Source organism: Poecilia reticulata, chromosome 9, assembly GCF_904066995.2.
Source record: "Poecilia reticulata chromosome 9, P_reticulata-male-v2, whole genome shotgun sequence".
NCBI classification, from domain to species: Eukaryota; Metazoa; Chordata; class Actinopteri; order Cyprinodontiformes; family Poeciliidae; genus Poecilia; species Poecilia reticulata.
This window is the reverse complement of record NC_088838.1, coordinates 24,642,178-24,660,034: the sequence shown is the minus strand read 5'-3', so window position 1 is coordinate 24,660,034 and position 17,857 is coordinate 24,642,178. Positions and strand designations below refer to the sequence as shown.

Sequence of the window (17,857 nt, the reverse complement as noted above, 5' to 3'; positions counted from 1 at the left end):
TGTGCGTTTTTCTTTAAACTTTTTGTTGGAAGCAGTTAATTAGAGTTGTATGCATACCGGCAGTGGGGTAGTGTCATTACACAAGAACACATCTTTGTAACGGAGTTACTTCTGAACAGAGCAAATTGCCATGTGGTTCTTCTGTTGCCGGCACAGATGTCGGCGTAAAATCTGTTTTGTCTGATGTTCCAGAGCTTGGCAGTGATGTCTTATTTTGTCGCCTTTTATTCTTTCACTCTCTCTCCCACTCTTTTTTTGCCCTGACACTGCAGCTGTGGTGTTTAATTAGGGTTATTTTCAATCTGTCCTCAGGTAAAAATCTTTAGCTCTGATGTGTAAGTGTTTGTCCACAAACAGACTCACAGAAAATAAGAAAACCAAGTGTCGGTAGCGTGTTTTCTCTGATATCGGCTCATGTTTTAATCAAGCAGCTTTTCAAAACTTGGCCATCTTTCGTTGCTTATGTGAAAACAAAACAAAGTGAGGCCTTTCCTGGTTCTGTCAGTTGCTCTTTCTCTTCACTGTTTGTCCGTGCGGCAGAGTCAGTCTGGCAGCAACCTGCAGCATCACACCCCCACAGTAAGCCACACAAATGACACACAGCTCCAGCCTCCCTTCCTTTCTCTGTGTTTTGCTCTTCAGACCCTTCAGATAATTTGGCGAGCGTTTGCAGCAGTCTGAATGGTTTCCACAGCGACTGTGGGTATGCGTTGCTGATGTGAACAAGCATGTAAAGGGGCCAATAGATCTGGTACAGCTCAGGGAGTCCATGAAGCAGGAACAGATGACAAATCATAAAAGTGATTTTTTTTTTCCTGATAGCTGCTCATACATCAAACTTTGCTGACAGTTGACATTAATGTGGAATTAATGGGGTGGCAATAAAACAACTGTTCAGTTTGAGGATAGAATGAATTTCTATTTTATTTGTCACTCACCAGGGAGATTTGTGTGGTTGCAGCAGCAGAGGACGAGACTGAATGCAGAAAGAAATAGTTTACCTAGAAGTCTATTGAAGTCTATGGAAGTAAGTCTGAATAAAGAATATGACTTCAAGGATTTAGTGGTAGGTATGTAATAGTATATTATAATATAATATGTAATATATATATATATATTACATGATATAACATATAATAGTATATTATACATAGATTTTGTGATATTTTACACAGTGGAAATTAGAATTGTTGGAAAACTTATCTAGATTTTGCTTGGTATACTGAACTTTTAACATTTTTAGTGAAAGTGAAAACAATTTTGACTTCTTATTTAAATTTGGTAAATTTGAGATTTTTTTCTAACCCAGCAAACAGGTCAGCGATGAAGATGCAGAGAAGTTAAAAGAGATTTAGGTCATAAAACAATACGCCAAGCTTTGAACAACAAACGCAGCACTTTCCCAGACACCATCTGAAAATGGAAAGAGTATGACACAGCTGTGTCCACGTGTTTTAATCTCAGAATAAATTGAGCTGTTCTGAGAGGTTGGTTAGAGTATCCTAGTGAGAAAACAGAATCAAGGAGGCCGAGGGAGGCAGAGTTATTAGTGAACAATATCTGAAGCTTTGGACATCAAATCATTCTAAAATGGAGAGCAAAATAGAAAACTTACACGTAGGGAACACTGAAAACATGAAAGAAGTAGTTCCGGTCTGACTGGACTAAATTTTACTTTTTGGCTTACACAGCCCTGAATACCAGAGGTGGGATGCAGTGAAGCACAATTAGCTGGTTTAGTTTACTTGTGTACATTTTTCACGTATCTGTACTTTACTTAAATAGATTTAATCATGGATACTTTCGACTTTTACTCCACTACATTTTACATTAAGTATCTGTACTTTCTACACTGCTACATTTCTTTGTGTTGCGTTACATGCTACATTCACGTCACATTGCATTTTTTTGTTTTATTAGTTTGAAAGTAATCAGAGACTTATTCAACTTATTCAAAAGGCGACTCCATGCGGTTCAAAGTTTTGAAAATGTTTTCAGGAAATTAAAATTGATTGAAGATGGATGGGACTAAATATGGGGTAGAAAACCTGCCTCAAAAGAGTTAAGACTAGAGCAGATGTTACCTGCCCATCAGCAAGAAAACAACCTCATACAGTCAGACCAACAGTGGACAAATAATATTGATGTTCTAAAATGGTCCAGTCAAAGTCCAGACCTAAATCTAGTTGAGACCAGCTGTGCTACAAAATACATGCAGTTGTTACTACAACAGAGCTGAATGGAAGTACAGGCCACTCCTTTCATACTTTTAATTGTAGAAAATGTTTGAAAATAACCATTTAGCGATAAGGCACCACCCTGTTTTGCTACATCACAGAAAATGGATTTTCGGTGATGTAGTATATAACTTAAGATGTAGTATACTGTATCTTAAAGTTTTTGGTTGTAAGTTGTAACATAATTAATGTGAAAAAGTTCATGCTGGACCTTTTTTTCCAAGGATGAAAAGGTGGGATCAGACTTAAGAGGGGTGATAACTATTGCTGATGTATTTGAGTGGGCTGTTTGTGATTAGTTCCCGTTACGAAGCACTGCTAGCCTCTCACAGCTTAGTGTTTTCTCTGATGTGCACTAATTGGAGCTGATTCTTCATTTATTCCCAGAGTCTGATCCGCTTTCCTCTTCAGGGCTGTTTGTAATTTCCTCTCTTGTTTTTTTCTCAAGTGCCAGATCCATTATGGGCTTCCGTAGCGTTAGAATTTAAAACTGTCCTCTTCAATTTGAAATGCTGTGAAATTAAAGTGCAGATTGCACTGAGGGACGGTTCTACTATCCAGGAAACGCTTCTGGTCCAAAAAAGGCTCATTAACATATTCTCCCTCCGTTTGAAAAAAATGCTGTAACAGGATTACAATGAGCTTCTTTTAAAGAAACTAAGCAGGATTTCATGAAATATTCTCAAGTATATTCTCTTCAGTCTCTGAAATGTAGAGATCAAATCTAAAGATAATAACCTTATAAGGAAAATACCCTGTGAAATTGATTGAATTGCTGTTTTTGCTACACCATGCACCTATATTTTTGTTTTGAAAGAAATATACAGATACAGATTACATACTAGTTTATTTTTTAAGGCCAGCAAAAATCTAAATTCTCCCTAAATATGGTTGAATGGTGTTGCAATATTTGTTGTTTTCTGTGTGTTTGATTTGTGATGAAGCTGCTTTAGAACTGAATACGGTGAATAAATGAACAATAGTTAGTTACCACTGAGTATTGAAGCTAATCCCACTGCAAACACTTTAAACCTCCACTAGAATCATTCAAAATGCTCCTGTTTGCTGTGCTAGTTTTCTAAAATCATTAGTTTGACCTTTAAACTCAACAAACTCAATGAATATTGGTTTTTATCTATAATTCACTGATGGAAAAAACGTATAAAGTAATAAATATTTAGCTCTAGAGTTCTGCATACCAAGACATAATTGGAATGATCTGGTCTTCAACAGCTGCCCAAGTTATTTAACGTGGAAAAACTAAGTACACCACTTTATTCAGGAACTTTCTGAACCACAGTTGTCAGCCGGTAATCTGAATAGTTTCTGCCTGAGTCTAGTAATATATGACACTGCGATGGGGGAATTTTAGACCATTAAAGTTTGTGGGTTTATGCTTTTGCACAAGGCTGCGAATCAACAAAACAACTGAGCTTCTTGTTGCAGAGATGGTGACTGAATGAGGTGTATTTAATTAGCTTCACCTGGCTGCCACTTTTCCACTGCAACCTTTTAGGAGCAACAATTTATTGTTGTTCTGCTTTATTTTAAACCACAGCTTTTCAAAGTAAGGTGATGTGTGTTTTTTCTTTCCTTCTTGTTAAACTCAAGGTAAAATTAGGTAATTTTAGAATCTGGCAAAGACCAGACTGTTTTACAGAATGACTCTTCAACTCTGAGTTTTATATACAAATTTTACAGAGGGAAAACTATTCATAAAACAAGCTCAAATATGTGCTTACATTCCCATTAACTTAGGCGAAAATTAGGTTAAATCAGTTGTCTGAGTCCAACCTGGAATAAAAAAAAATTTGTCAGTTCAACCCCCAAAATTTTCATGGAAACATAGAATAGAAGAAAATTGTTTACTTTCTTTTCTTTTCTCCATGATTTTATTCTCAGTAATCATTTATTGCAGCCTGGGTCAACAACAATTCCAGTCCTCGAAACCTTCCATCCTGCAACTTTTAGATGCATCCCTGCTCCATCACACGTGGATCAAAAGGCTGAATTACCTTCTTGGGCTGTTTTGCAAAGACCTGGTCATTAACCATTCATTTAATTCAGGTGTGCTGAAGTTGGGATGTCTTCAGAAGTACCAGGACACCGACACTGCATGACTGGAGTTGCAGACCTCAGATCTATTGTTGTAAAACATCTGGTGAGAATTGAAAATGTACTTTGCCATTTTCTTGTTGTGCCTCACTGATTTGGATGAAGCTGCTGGGACTAGAATCAGTCATAATCCCTATCGGTTGACAAGCTGTTGCAGATTAGACAGTCGAGAGAAATAATGAACAAAAACACTTGAATCTTTCTCTGCTCTCTCTTCTCCTAAGTTGCAGCTCACTGGTTTGTGTTGACAGCCTGATAATTTAAGATCATTACGTGTAAATCATATTGGTGGTGCTGTTGGGAAGAAAAAGATGTACACATTTTATGATGTAAGGAAGGTTTTATTGCTTGTGTTTCTGAGGACTGCTTTTATTTGATCAGGTTGGGAGCAATTCTCAAGAACATCATAAAACAGATTTATGGTGTTCTGATATGTCGTCTCGCACTGTGGGACTCAACGGAGATCTTCTTTATATTCTATATCTTTGGCATCCAAACAGCAGGATGTTTTGCTCCAACTGCTCCTAGCAATATTGAGAAAGTAGAACTATAAGACAAAAAAGCAGAAAACGGGACTGAGTCTGCAGAGTCTGAGTCTTATTGTCCATGGGTGCATGCAAGGTGAAAAACTGCAAAACAAAAGTGTTTTGTGCTTTAATATCAAAGTTGTGTCTCATCTGTACATCTAAATTGATTCCTAACCTTTAGTTTTCGATAAGATGTTTTAGCTGCACAGAGAACAATAAAATCAACAGGACTTGAGTTGTTAATTCAGTGATTGTTTGTTAACTGTGACATCATGAGGTGGATTCAGTGGCTCCAAATATTATCACTTTATCAGATTTAGATAAAAACAAAATTATTTTTCTGTTCTTGCGTAGAACTTTATGTAAATGTTTGTGCTGATATCTTGTTTGCTGAGAATCCTCCACCGGTCAGAGAAACCACCCTGTTTCACTTTGGGGACATGTTATACACCTGCTGAAATCACAACTGAAGCGTCCTCTTAAAGGCGCAAATAACACAACAATTAGACATGTCTGAGCTGGGAAATTATTATCAGAGCAGACAAATTTGGCTAAATACAAAACCTTTTTTAAGGAAACATAAATCACTTCAAACTGTTCGCAATCGAAACAAATAGTCCAACAGCAACAGGAAACAGGTGGATAACCTGGAAGCACACATTAACCAAATTTCAGCTGTGCAAATGCAAAGTCACACTTTTACAATATGCGTGAGAATATTTCTGGACTCATCACCCTATGGTTGCATGGCAACTGGAGGAGGCTCTGGGAGGATTTCCTAAAATAAAAAAAAGAGGTTGTTGTATTTTACAATTAGAAATAGTAACTGAGAAGTAGTAAATATTTGCCAGTGAATCTTCTGAACCTGAATTTTAAGCATCGCAGCATACTCAGTGGTTCAGGTGAGCCGTGAGACCGGACATTGCATTGGGCGGATCAGACTTCAGATTGTTTGCAAGTTGCTCAAAGGATGTTCACACACACCAGATTAAATGTCAGAATTTAACCATACATGGACGTCTCTGCACTATTGAAGAGAATCTGCTAAACAAATAAACAGGCAGACAAAGAACACACAAACTGCACAGTTAAAGGCTAACGGACCTACTACTGTGATGTTTATAGCTGTGAGGTGAAAGTGCTACTTGCACCTTTGTGCTGCTCAGTCAGTAAACAAACTCGATTTAATGTTCCAATTCCTACAGGGCATTTAGGATCTGGTGAAATCCATCTGTTGTAGCAGTATTATGCTGAGCTGCACCGGCCAAGGCCTCATTCTTGGCAGACGTGGTTCCATCTAATCCAGCCAAGGATCAAATGAGGAGATTCTAATCTGACAAAATGTACCTGCAGGGTACAACATGCTTCAGAGCTCTCTGCAGTGTTATTCCTAATGGCAAGTATGATGGATGACACTGCAGCAAATAAGTTTAAATGTGTATTTCTGAGTCTGCAAGATTTTCATTATGTTGGTGGTTTGGTTGTTTTGCTCTTGTCCTTGGAGCATTTCATAAGGCTTCATTCAGCATATTATTGCCCCTGTGGGAGCAACAGGAGCTGAGGAATCAAAGGATATGCAGGCGGGAGAGGCTGTTTTTTTATTTCTTCCCAATAACTTAATATATGGAGCTACTAATACATTTAGTGGTAATTTTAAGCTACAACAGAGTTTTGGGGGAAATATGTGACTTCTCTATTCATTTCACCATATTCCTGGAATAATCACAGGGAGTTCTTAAACTAAAAACAGTCACATCCTCTAATGATATTAGGTTTTTAATAAAAAGATGAAGAGTAGATATGCCATACTTTTTTCTTGAGAGGCCAATAACGGCCATCCTCTTTTATTTCTTATTGTGTCCATGTTTTAATAGTTTTTATTTGCATAGTTGTTACTTTGGCCATGTAAAAGACATTTCAGATTTTAAGTATAAATAAATAAATAAAGGTTGTTAGGAAAATTGGAGGAGCTAAATGCTGCATGGTAATCCTGGAAGAAAACCTTTTAGCGGCTGCAGAAATCTTTAGACTGAGATTCAGAATGTGAGCAAATGCGTGCGGCACTTTTCAGATTTTTGTCAGAAGTATTGAAAAGCAGTGTCTGTGTCCTGCCACTGTAATTATACACTGTCTTGTGTTAATCTGTCACATGCAAAAATACACTGAAGTTTGCAAATAACAAAATGAGTAAAAATCCAACGGATACAAAAACCTTAAGGCAGTGATTATTATGGTCTCCAACTCATTGTAAAGCTGTATTAGAGAGACCCAAAACGATGGCACAGAAGGTTCGGGGTCTGAATCTGGGCCTTGGGTCTTTCTGCATGGAGTTTGCATGTTCTCCTTTTGCATGAGTGGATTCTCTCCAGGTACTCTGGCTTCTTCACGCAGTTCGAAACGTAACTGTTAGGTTAACAGGTCTCTCTGACTTGATTGCATGTGTGTATAGTTGCTTGTGTTTTTTCTTTGCATTGCCCTGTGACTGACTTTGACCTGTTCAGAGTGTCTCTCTAAATGACAGCCGAAGATAGGCCCTGCACAATAAAGGCGGGTATGGACAATGGATGGATAGGTTCAAAACGGGTGAACAAAAATGTGCAAATTTACACGTGCATTTTGTAAACTAAGAATCCAAATAACGCTGTAAACACTCTGTGGCAGTTTATCTATTGTTGTCTGAATGTATTTGCATACACACTAACGTCTAATCACACCTTTAACACTCAGCATTCAGATTTCTCTCTTACAAGCTGAACACAATCAAAACAGCAAAATGCCTCCTGCTTTTAGAGTCTGATTGAGAGACGGGGGGGGGGGCAAAAAACAAGGCCCATCTGTGGTACCGTGGTACCAGACGGCGCAGTGGCATCATTGGTGCTTATTTCGGTCTCTAGTCATTTGTGGGTCCCAACACTGATTCACTTATTCCTGTTACAGCATGACATCTCTGCATCCCTGAAGCCGTGTTGTGCAAAATAAAAATTTCACCAAGTCCAAATTAATCTTTAAGTCTATATTTGGCGATAAAGAGAAAAGCATTCGAGCCCTGTCGAACAAAGAATACTTTTTTTTGTCTCAGACCTTTTTCTCTCCTCTCACTTCAAGCAAATCAGAATTACTAATGGAACGCTGCCTGTGAATAATAAGAAATTCTGCCATTCATTGTGCTTGTTTCTCTCTTTGGCACAACACACTCCTTTATGTCATTCTGTCACAGCCTTGTTGTTATATGACAGCTGCGAAGATTGGAGGGGAAAAAAGTAGTTTCATGTGGGTGTTAAATTGATTGTTTGTAACATGAAAAAAGAAGGAGCAGGGAAGGGTCTCAAGCTATTTTTTTTTAGCCTTTCCCTTTTCTCTCGTTCTTTATTAGTCTCAGTGAAATTTCCTACAGTGCAACGAAGCCTGGAGGGATGGAAGATGTGTTTGAGCTGATGTGAACAGAAAAGAGCTGGTAGACCTGAAAGCAGCGACAGAGTCGGGAAGCAAAGCAAAAGGGTCCGATTAGGGTTCAGACCTCTCATTACATTTGTGACATCCGCAGGAACAACCCAGCCTCTGCAGTTTTTCCCGCTGTCTAATGAGAACATGGTACAGTTTGGCTGTATGCAGTACTGCAAAAGCTTCGATGCTACAGTCTGATCCAGATGCAGCAACATTAAACTTTAATGATCGCCCCCGGGGCTGTTGGGTCACTGCTTCTGCAAGAGTTGGTGGCATATAAACTTAGGAATTGGATGCTCAAATTGATATAAAAAAAAAATTATTGGCAATAATATTAAAACAATGTTGGTATTAATGTAGATAAAATAACTTTAACTGAACTTAGGCCATACAATGTAACTGAGTTGAGCTATTTTTTAAAAAGGGACTTCAGTGTAGAGAAACATTCATAGTGCAGAAAGTTTTCTGTTTCTTCAGTACAGAATCTACTTTGCTAGTAGATATGCAGTGGACCTCTGGTATTTGCAGGGGTTAGGGATCACAAACGCTGACACAGCAGTTCAAAGACCAAATATACCTTAATGCTCATTCATGCTGCGTCTGACCACACAGAGGACTTTGTTGTGCTCAGACAATATTCAAGCAAAGGTCGGAGACGCTGAGTCTAGACGAACAAGGGATGTATGGATTTAAGCACATGATGTGGAAAGTAAGCATGTGATAATTTTGTAAGATGTACACGTTGGAGAATGCCTGATGTTTGGTGTTCAGAGCCCTTTAAAAGGGAGACAGTGCAGAGATCAAAGAAAGACGACTTTTATTGGCTAATTCCCTCTGACCAGTCTCTAAATATTGGGCTTGTTGAATCTGTAAATTTGGATTGCTCAATAAAGATGTTTACTTTTTAAGTCTGGCTTACAAAGTCTTTAGTAATGCATCTCACAGAGACATATTAATAGACGACTCCCAAATATACTTCAATACTGACAATACTGGAAGCGTTTTACGACTACAGCAACGCTAACGTCTGCAGTCTTAGCTCCGCTCTTGGAGCTACAGCCAATTGCTCCTGGCTGCTACTTTACCTCTAATCTCTTAAAAAGCAATATAAGTGCACTCAGTTTTTCACCCAAAATGTTGTAGTTGTGCTTTTTTTTGTTCAATAAATTGTGGTCAGTGTATTTTAATAACCCGAGAACACAGCTTTATATAGTAATCAGTAAAACATTTAACTATAAAGGGTTTTTTTTTTCTTTTCACCATACTTACAAATACTATTAATTTCCTGGATATTGTTTGAAATCATCAAATAAAATGTAATGATTGCAATGATTTATGATATTAATTTGTGTGCTCTGGTGTTAATGCATTAATTCAGTGCCGTTTTCTGTAGCACTTGTGATAATTCACAGATTTGGGTTGCTGGTTGTGTTAACCAAGCATTTTAATGGTGGTCCATTCAAGCCACAAATCCAATGATTGCAAAAAGTTGCTGAAAGAGTTTTGTCAACAGAGAAAAGTAAATTTTGTCATTTTCATTTATTAAAAGCTGCCTCATCTGCAGTGCTGTGAAAAATGTCTTGCCCTCTTACAGATTTCTTCTGGTTTACTTTTTTGTCTCACTTAAATATTTTGGTTCATGAAAGAAATTTTAATGTCAAACTAAGATAACTTGAGCAAATACAAAAAGCAGTGTCAAATAATGATTTATTTTATTAAATTAAAAACTATCCAGAACAACCTTGCAGGGCTGTGAGTGTTCAAATAGGACAGAAAAAACATAAATAAACTTTTTGCATGGCCTAGTCAAATTTAATTGAAATGCTGTGGAAACAGACTGTTCCTGCTTGAATGCAACCAAATGCCTCCACAGTGATATAAAAGACTCATTGCCAGGTTTCACAAAGGTTTGATGCTGCCTGAGCCATTTATGAGGATCACAGGATCATTACCTTTTTTACAGGGCCAGGCTGTTTTAAACAGCTTGATTACCATAATAAATCAAGTCATCTTGTGTATTTACTCCAGCTGTGATGTTCTGATAGTAAAATCTGCTTGATGGTCTAAAACAATTAGGTGTGACAAAAAAAATCAAACACTGAGGAAATCTGCAAGACAGAAAGCCTTTTTTTGTGGTACTATACCTGTTGGCTGGATACCGAGTAGGAGAAAAAAAAGACAATTTCACAAGCAATCTGTTGCACATTTTCAAATGTCAGGGTGTTGGTGAAACAACCCATCAGCTGCCTAATGAGTCAGCATAGAGCCTTTTGCAAGATGGGCAAAGTAAGCCCTGCCTATCACCATGCATCTTATTAACAGGAGGGTTAATCAGTTGGAAGATTGAACATTTCTTTTTAGTCTTCTCTCGGCAGCTTTCACACCTGGAGGAAAATGGTCGTTAATGGATTAACGACCATTAATATTTGGCACAGAAGTGCAAAAACATAAAAATTGCATAAAAATCTGTAAGTATGCAACTTAAAATCAACAACCAGGACCTAAAATTGAAAAAAAAAAAAAAAAAAAAAAAACTACCTCATTCAAGGATTTCTTTAGTTTTAACATTTTGCCACAAATGCAGACTTAAAAAAAAAAAAGAAAAACCAATATCCATCATTATGCTAAATAAAATCCACTCCACGTTTCTTTGGTTTAAGAGTTTGTCTGCTGTGGACAAAAAGCATTTGAGGCCCTGACTTTTGTATATTTTACCAAATACTAGGAAGGAGAACATATTACATGAGAAGATATAATACTATATTTTAAGCTTCACTGTCGGCACTAGTCTGAAATGTGTTGTGCATCACAGCACTATCGTATGCAAACATACAGACAGAATCAAAATTAGTCAAATTACACATCATAAAATGAGTAGATGATGTAATATTGCAGGTAATGTTCCACGTTTAGCTTCAGGATTGACTGAAGAATAAAAGCATTCCTCAGTTTAACCTTAATAAACTTTGGGGCCCTGTATCTTTAACATGACAGAGGGTTACAGTCTGTATTATCCAGAGCACAGTCGGGGTTAGAGGTGATATTATTGGCTTATCTAATTATATTAGGAAGATTCATAAAGTTAGAGATTCACAATGTTAGAGCAAATTTTTATTTGATGAAGCAGTTTAGGTTTTTACGCAGTGAACGACATTGGAAACTGCTCATTATCACTGAGGTGTAAAACAAAAGAAGACATTTTTCACTTGCTCTGAAGGACCTCAGGCGTCAAAAGAAACATGTTTTGTCTTTTTACAAACCACTTCCATGTGGATTTTTATAGACGACAGTCAATCATGACTCCTAAGTTTTTATAGAATAGCACCTGATTGAACATCCTATGAAAATGATGTATGGTGTCCTTTAAAATGCCATCTACTCTGCACACACTGGGCTCTGCTTAGATGACCTGGAGATGCGTCGGTGAGACTCCAGTGATCTTTTCAGCAGCTCTCACTATCCTGTTGTGATTGTGCCTCACTGTGGCTGTGCTGTTGCCAAACCGGGATGTGATAAAACATGCGAGAATGCATGTTGTATCACATGCAACATGCATGTGATACAACATGCATGTTGTGTTGTATCACATGCATACAACACAACATTCATGCCATAACATTCATGTTATGGCATGAACATTCATGTTATGGCATGAATGTTGAATGCCATAACTGAATGCTGTTATGGCTGGGATGAAAACGTTCACATTTTTAAGTCTGTGAAGGAAGTGCTAACGTTGTAGTACTTATTTCTTGACAGTCATGGTGTTTTTCTCATCAGTCCGGTGGATCCCCAAAAGCCTGGATTAATCGTGTTGAAATAACCAGCTAATTTAGTAATTAATTAATTGTTAACTGGAATATACAGATTCAAAAAATAGGTTATATAGCTGAAAGAAAAACACACAAAGTAGTTAACAGTTTTAGGCAAAAAAAAGAATTTATTTTTTTTAAATGATTTTAATGTATATCTTATATTAACTTAAGCAATGAATCGGAACAATCGATAGATTTATCGATTACTAAAATAACCATTTGTTGCAGCTCTATTTGGAAGTAATTCTTCCATTTTTAAAATTTTTTGCTCTTTTTGTACAATTGACAGTAACATTTTCTCACAGGCCTCTGCCGCGATGCTTGTCAGCGTATTCTCTGTTCTTAATTTTAAGAGTCTCTGAACTTTCCTCATGTAATTGTGGCCAAATAACTCGATCTTTGTTTTGCCTGTGAAACTGTTTTTTCCAGAAGGCATTTGGTCTGTCCATGTGGAAATCTGCAAGTTTCACTCCCGTTTGATGGCATTGATTTTGGAGAAGTAAATGATTTTCTTGTTGTCAACCTTTTGGCCAATTTATGTAAAACTCTCCTCACTGTCTACAGCGACACTGGTCTTCCAGTGTTTGAAACCTGGAAACAGTTGGATAAATGATCTAAAACATACAGTAATTAGTTTTGGAACAAATAAAGCAGGATGACATTAATTTTCTGGAGTGAACCTCCTAAAGCACCAACACCAAAATCTATTTGTGAACTGCACTTCTGTCAGATTGTCCCAGAACAGCTGTGGCTACATCAGTGTGTGAGTAACTGATCCTCTGGACTAGAGAAAGCGCTTTACAAGTACAGGCCATTTAATAATAAGAAGCTCCTCAAAGCTGATAAATGTATGTAAAACATCTGACCAGAACTATATTATCAAAGCAGCAAGGTGATTAATTATCATATACACCTATAAGTCACTATATGTAATCACAACTGTTTTTCATTTTCATGAACATGATGTACAGCTAAGCAGCTCTGACTGAGAATATGGGTCCATCTGTAAAATCAGCATTTGCAAAAATCTTTTATTTTGTACTTGAAGATATTTTTTGCTAACGTCTAAATTTACAGGATCCATCCTGTAAATTTAGACGTTTACAGGATGAATCCTGTAAACGTCCATCCTGTAATTCATTCATGAAAGCCCTCATGAATGGCAGCACCAAGTAGCAGAAAATGGAAGTGTAAAATGGCCAAACCGTCAAACGTTGCGTTGCCATGGAAATGTTTTCTTGTTGGGAGGTGACACAGTTTAGGAATATGTACTTGGTTAAGATTCATTGCGTAACTGTGGCCCTCGTCTCTTTCTGTCTCTCTCCCCATCGGAGCTTAGATTATTGTTGATGTAGTGACACGCAGCCAGGTGGCGAATTGAAGTGACAGATACATAATAAGCATGACGGGGATGATGGAGGTGCAGATAAAGATGGAGGAGGGTCTCTAAAATGTTCACGTTTCAATAAGCTCTCCTCAGTTCCCGGTCCTTCCCCACTGCAGGGGCTGAAGCCTGTCTACAAACCTACAGGGCAACCGTCTCCTCTCTCAACTCTTTTTGGTTCACTGAGTCCTCCCTATCAGAAAGAAACATAAAGAGATGAAAGGGTGAAGGGAGATGGAGTAGGAGGAAGAGGAGGAGTGGGTTTCGACAACAAGAGGAGCGAGGATGCTGGCTGAGCGGGGCAGAGGAGGTGGAGTGGGAAGATAGGTGAACTGCAACTGGAGAGGGAGGAGGAAATAGATGGATGGATGAAGTGAGCAGGAGAGGAGGACAGAAAGTCCATGCAGAGTTCAGTCTTCTCTGAGTTCAGTTTTCCTTGACTAAAAATAGCAGCTCTTCTGGTAACCCACTGCCCCAGGACAACACCATTTGAATAAAAGCCTCTATCACTTCACACAGCGCTCATGTACATGCGTGTGTGTTCTACTGTAGCTGTGTGTCTCTGTACTTGCTTGTGGTGGCATGTGCCCGTGTGTGGGAGAGTTTTTTGTTTTTTTTAAGAGAAATTCACACAGATATTCGTATTGATACAAAACAGACAGGGAGGGAAGAGACCAGCAGAGAACAGGCTAATTGATGGTGATGATAATGGGCTGCTGGAGAGGGGAAGCGCAGGCGACACTCCATGTTTTATTTCAGTGAGCAAATTGCTGTGTTGAGCCACCAGTCCTACCTCAGCGTGTCTTTCTGTCTGTCTTTTAGGGCTGCGTATGGAGGTTGTTGTCGAGTAAATTAAAAAAGCATTTCAAATGACTCAGAATGGTATCCGGGAACAGAAGTCTTAATCTAGAAATCCACACCTTTGACTTTCTCTGTTTTTGTTTCTTTGACAAGATTAGTGGTTTCAAGGTGATGAAGTCTACTGCAATAAAACTTCATGCAACAGGAGAACTATATCACTGGCATGCAGAGTCCAAACTTCTGATACTTTTACATTTCCACCAGTCAAACATTTATGTATATGAACTGGAACAACACGTTGTTATTTGTTGGAGCGTCACGTTTCTGATCAAGTCTCCTTTCTTTTTCCTCTTAGCATTACTTCCTGATTGTGTTTGGCCACGATGGACAGAAATCTCTGGAGCTGCGGACGGATGAAGAGTGCGAGTGTGATGAATGGGTGGAGGCCATCCAGCAGGCGAGGTACATAAAGCGATAAGTACTTTTGATGCAAATAAGCATTAAAGTTAAAGTTGTATTCCTGTCGTTACATCAGGATTTGGTCAAATCTAACTTTAATGAGTAATCATGTCTAATTTACCCAAAGCTGGTTTAAAGAAGCGGGATTTAACATATTCTTGGGGCTAAACGTATTTTAGAAGAGTGAGAACCCTCTCATCTGATAATATAGATACTACTAGTCAATCTTGTCTTAGACTTTTTCTGACTTGGAACTGGTTCTGATCAAACCAAAAGCCGCATAAAAAGCATGTTTAGGACAGGTGCGGTTACCCGGTGGTTCAGTCAGGTTAAATGTGAGGGAGGAATCTGACTATCTGAGTTCAGACACTTTTACCTCATATTTACTGTTTCCTTAATTAAAGATTGAACTTTAAAGTTAAGATGCATTTCATTTTGTTTTACAAATGTTTTTTCTACAATTTTCAAAGGTGGTAGGAAATTTAGTGTAATTATGTTATGTCATAGATTTGCAAGGTTTTGGACTGAGTATTTAAGAAACTGCTGATGTACTAAATGGATAATTTACACACAAGGATATTTTTTTTTTTAGAGAATGTCTTAAAAAAGAGAAATTATCTGAAGAGTTGCCAGGAACACATTGTTGGTTGCAGTATGGTTCAAGATGTTAGAAACAATCAAATAAAAAACAGCTGTTATGACAAAAGAATGTCGAATATCACCTTTGAAATGAAAATAACGGGAATCTTGAAATGGATGGGCTTTGACAGCAGAAACCACACCGACTTCTGCTCTAAGTCTCACCAGATCCTCTGGATTAAAAACATCTCTCCACATAAGTCATGGGCTTTAAAACACTGAAATACCCTCAGCCATGCTAACTTTTTTAACTTATAGTTCAAAAAGATAGTTTTCTGATCCATGCCTTGTAGAACCCAGTATCTACTGTGGTTTTTAGAAACAGGTTCAGTTGTAGGTCCTTCTGATCACAGAGCATCTCCACTGTCTCCTTGTCCAGCTGAGTTGGGTTTTTTCCCAGAGTGCACATACTCTGGAAATATATTTATTTAATCCTATAAATATATCCACATAATTTAGAAGTGGTTTATAATCCTTTCCATATTCTTGGGCAACAGCAACTGCCCTACAGTTATTACTGATGTTTGTCCTCCTTGATATGAGCAACACACAGCCATAAACCAGTGATAATGTGCCGTGATTAGTAGCAGCTGGTTGCCAATTTCCTCCTTATCATTACAGAATGTTTTTCATTTTTCATGCAGCTTTGTCTGTTACGTTTTGCTTTTACTACATCGATGCCGCAGCTCTCACACCGTTTACACAAATATAAATTACTGCTTCAGAATCATTTCAAATGTACGGAAGCACATTCCGTACAGATGCAACTGAAATTTTTCAGAAAAAAACAAAAAAAATTCAGTCATTTGACACTGATCTTGGACTTGGTGCAGGAGGGAGGAGATGTGTGTTTGCTTTTTACTCTAAAGGTTTCAATACTTCTGGTACTTGATGAAGCTGAGATTATTTTTACTCTGCCAGTTTTAAAAAGTTTTAATTCACTGTTTGATCATTCCACATTAGAAAAATGTGGATGGTTGGATAAATAAAAGCTCAGTGATTAAGACATTCATTCTCATGAGTATGTAAGCTGCTTTTTATAATATAAAATGTTCTTTTTTCACAGCTACTCTGACATAATTATTGAGCGAGAAGTGCTGATGCAGAAATACATCCACCTTGTGCAAATTGTGGAGACTGAGAAGGTGGCTGCCAATCAGCTCCGCACTCAGCTGGAGGACCAGGACACAGAAATTGAAAGACTTAAATCTGAGGTAGATAACACGCATTTATGACTGTAGGGCAGTTTGAATAAACATGGTTTTATTCAAAATTATTTAGTTTATTCTTTTTACTTTTTCACCCTCGCTTTTAAACATTTGTCCTTAGAAAATATGCACAATGTGTGTGCATATTTTAAAATTGCAACATCTAAATAAAGAGAATTAAAGGATTTTACAAATAGACTTGGACAGCTGATTTAGTGCTTTCCATTAAAACAACTCCTTCAGTCTACGGTTTATTGGATGGCCTTATGTCTCTACTCTTATTGCACTTCTGACCCTCAAGGCACGTTTCTGCTACAGGAGAGCGATACAAATCATTTTCAATGGAAATCCGGGACCAATAATATTAAAAGGAGTTTGAAACACCAAGTACTTTACAGCGCTGCAACATTACGAAGCCGTGCAGATAAAATCATAGGATAAAAACCTTAGAAGGCATTTCAACAGGACTCTTGCATAAACATTTTCCCTCTATTTCCCAGTCATATTCTATATTCTGTTACTCACCATCCTGCCCACACAGCATTGTGTTCTCATTTTAACAAATCACAAAGGGTGAAAGCAAAAAGAAAGCATTTGAATAAACCTATACAGTGTACATGTCGGTGTCGGTGTGCGTGCTGTGGGTTGTTTTCTACGTTTGTATTCTTGGCAGTGAGAGAGTGGGTGCACTCGGTCACTTCTGGGTGTAGGAGGCCCTCAATAAAGATACCTGATTGGCGTCCTCACAGACAGCCCAGCTCATCGAACGCGTCCTGTTTCTGTGCAGCCGTCGCTGCCCGATAAATCACACGTTTGTGTGAACACATACAACCCAACAGACCCTCACAATAGTGTTAATCAAAATGATTCCCCTTTCTCTTTTTCCCCACCGCACAGATTAACAGGATCTAGTTAGCTGTGTGCATTAACTAGATTGATAGCATCATTTTGCTTTAGTAAACATAAGTGTTCCCATAATGCTTTAAAAATTGCAGTGGAAAAGGTCCTGGCTGGCCAGAACCTGTAAAAATATTGCTTTTGCCAATTTTAAACAGCTAAGATGTTACAAACAGTTGGCAGACAACAGATGAATAAAATATGTTTAGGACATTGTAATGTTATTGTAATGATTAGGAAAGTCAAACAGAGGCAGGCGCAGCCTCATTGTGAGCGATCATTGCAAAGTCTGCGTTTACTCTGAGCGCTGTTGGTTATCTGTGAGGTTCCA

The 17,857-nt window shown here is 38.0% G+C and overlaps 1 protein-coding gene across 2 annotated transcripts in view; it reads left to right on the top strand.

Moving 5' to 3' along the window:
• Nucleotides 1–17,857, top strand: part of rasgrf2b (Ras protein-specific guanine nucleotide-releasing factor 2b) — a 53,282-nt gene that overhangs the window by 5,899 nt on the left and 29,526 nt on the right. For both annotated transcript variants that reach the window (XM_008418213.3, XM_008418212.3), the window contains exons 2-3: nucleotides 14,679–14,785; nucleotides 16,488–16,635. In XM_008418213.3, coding sequence (XP_008416435.1) covers nucleotides 14,679–14,785; nucleotides 16,488–16,635 — 255 coding nt within the window. The remainder of the gene's footprint in view (nucleotides 1–14,678; nucleotides 14,786–16,487; nucleotides 16,636–17,857) is intronic.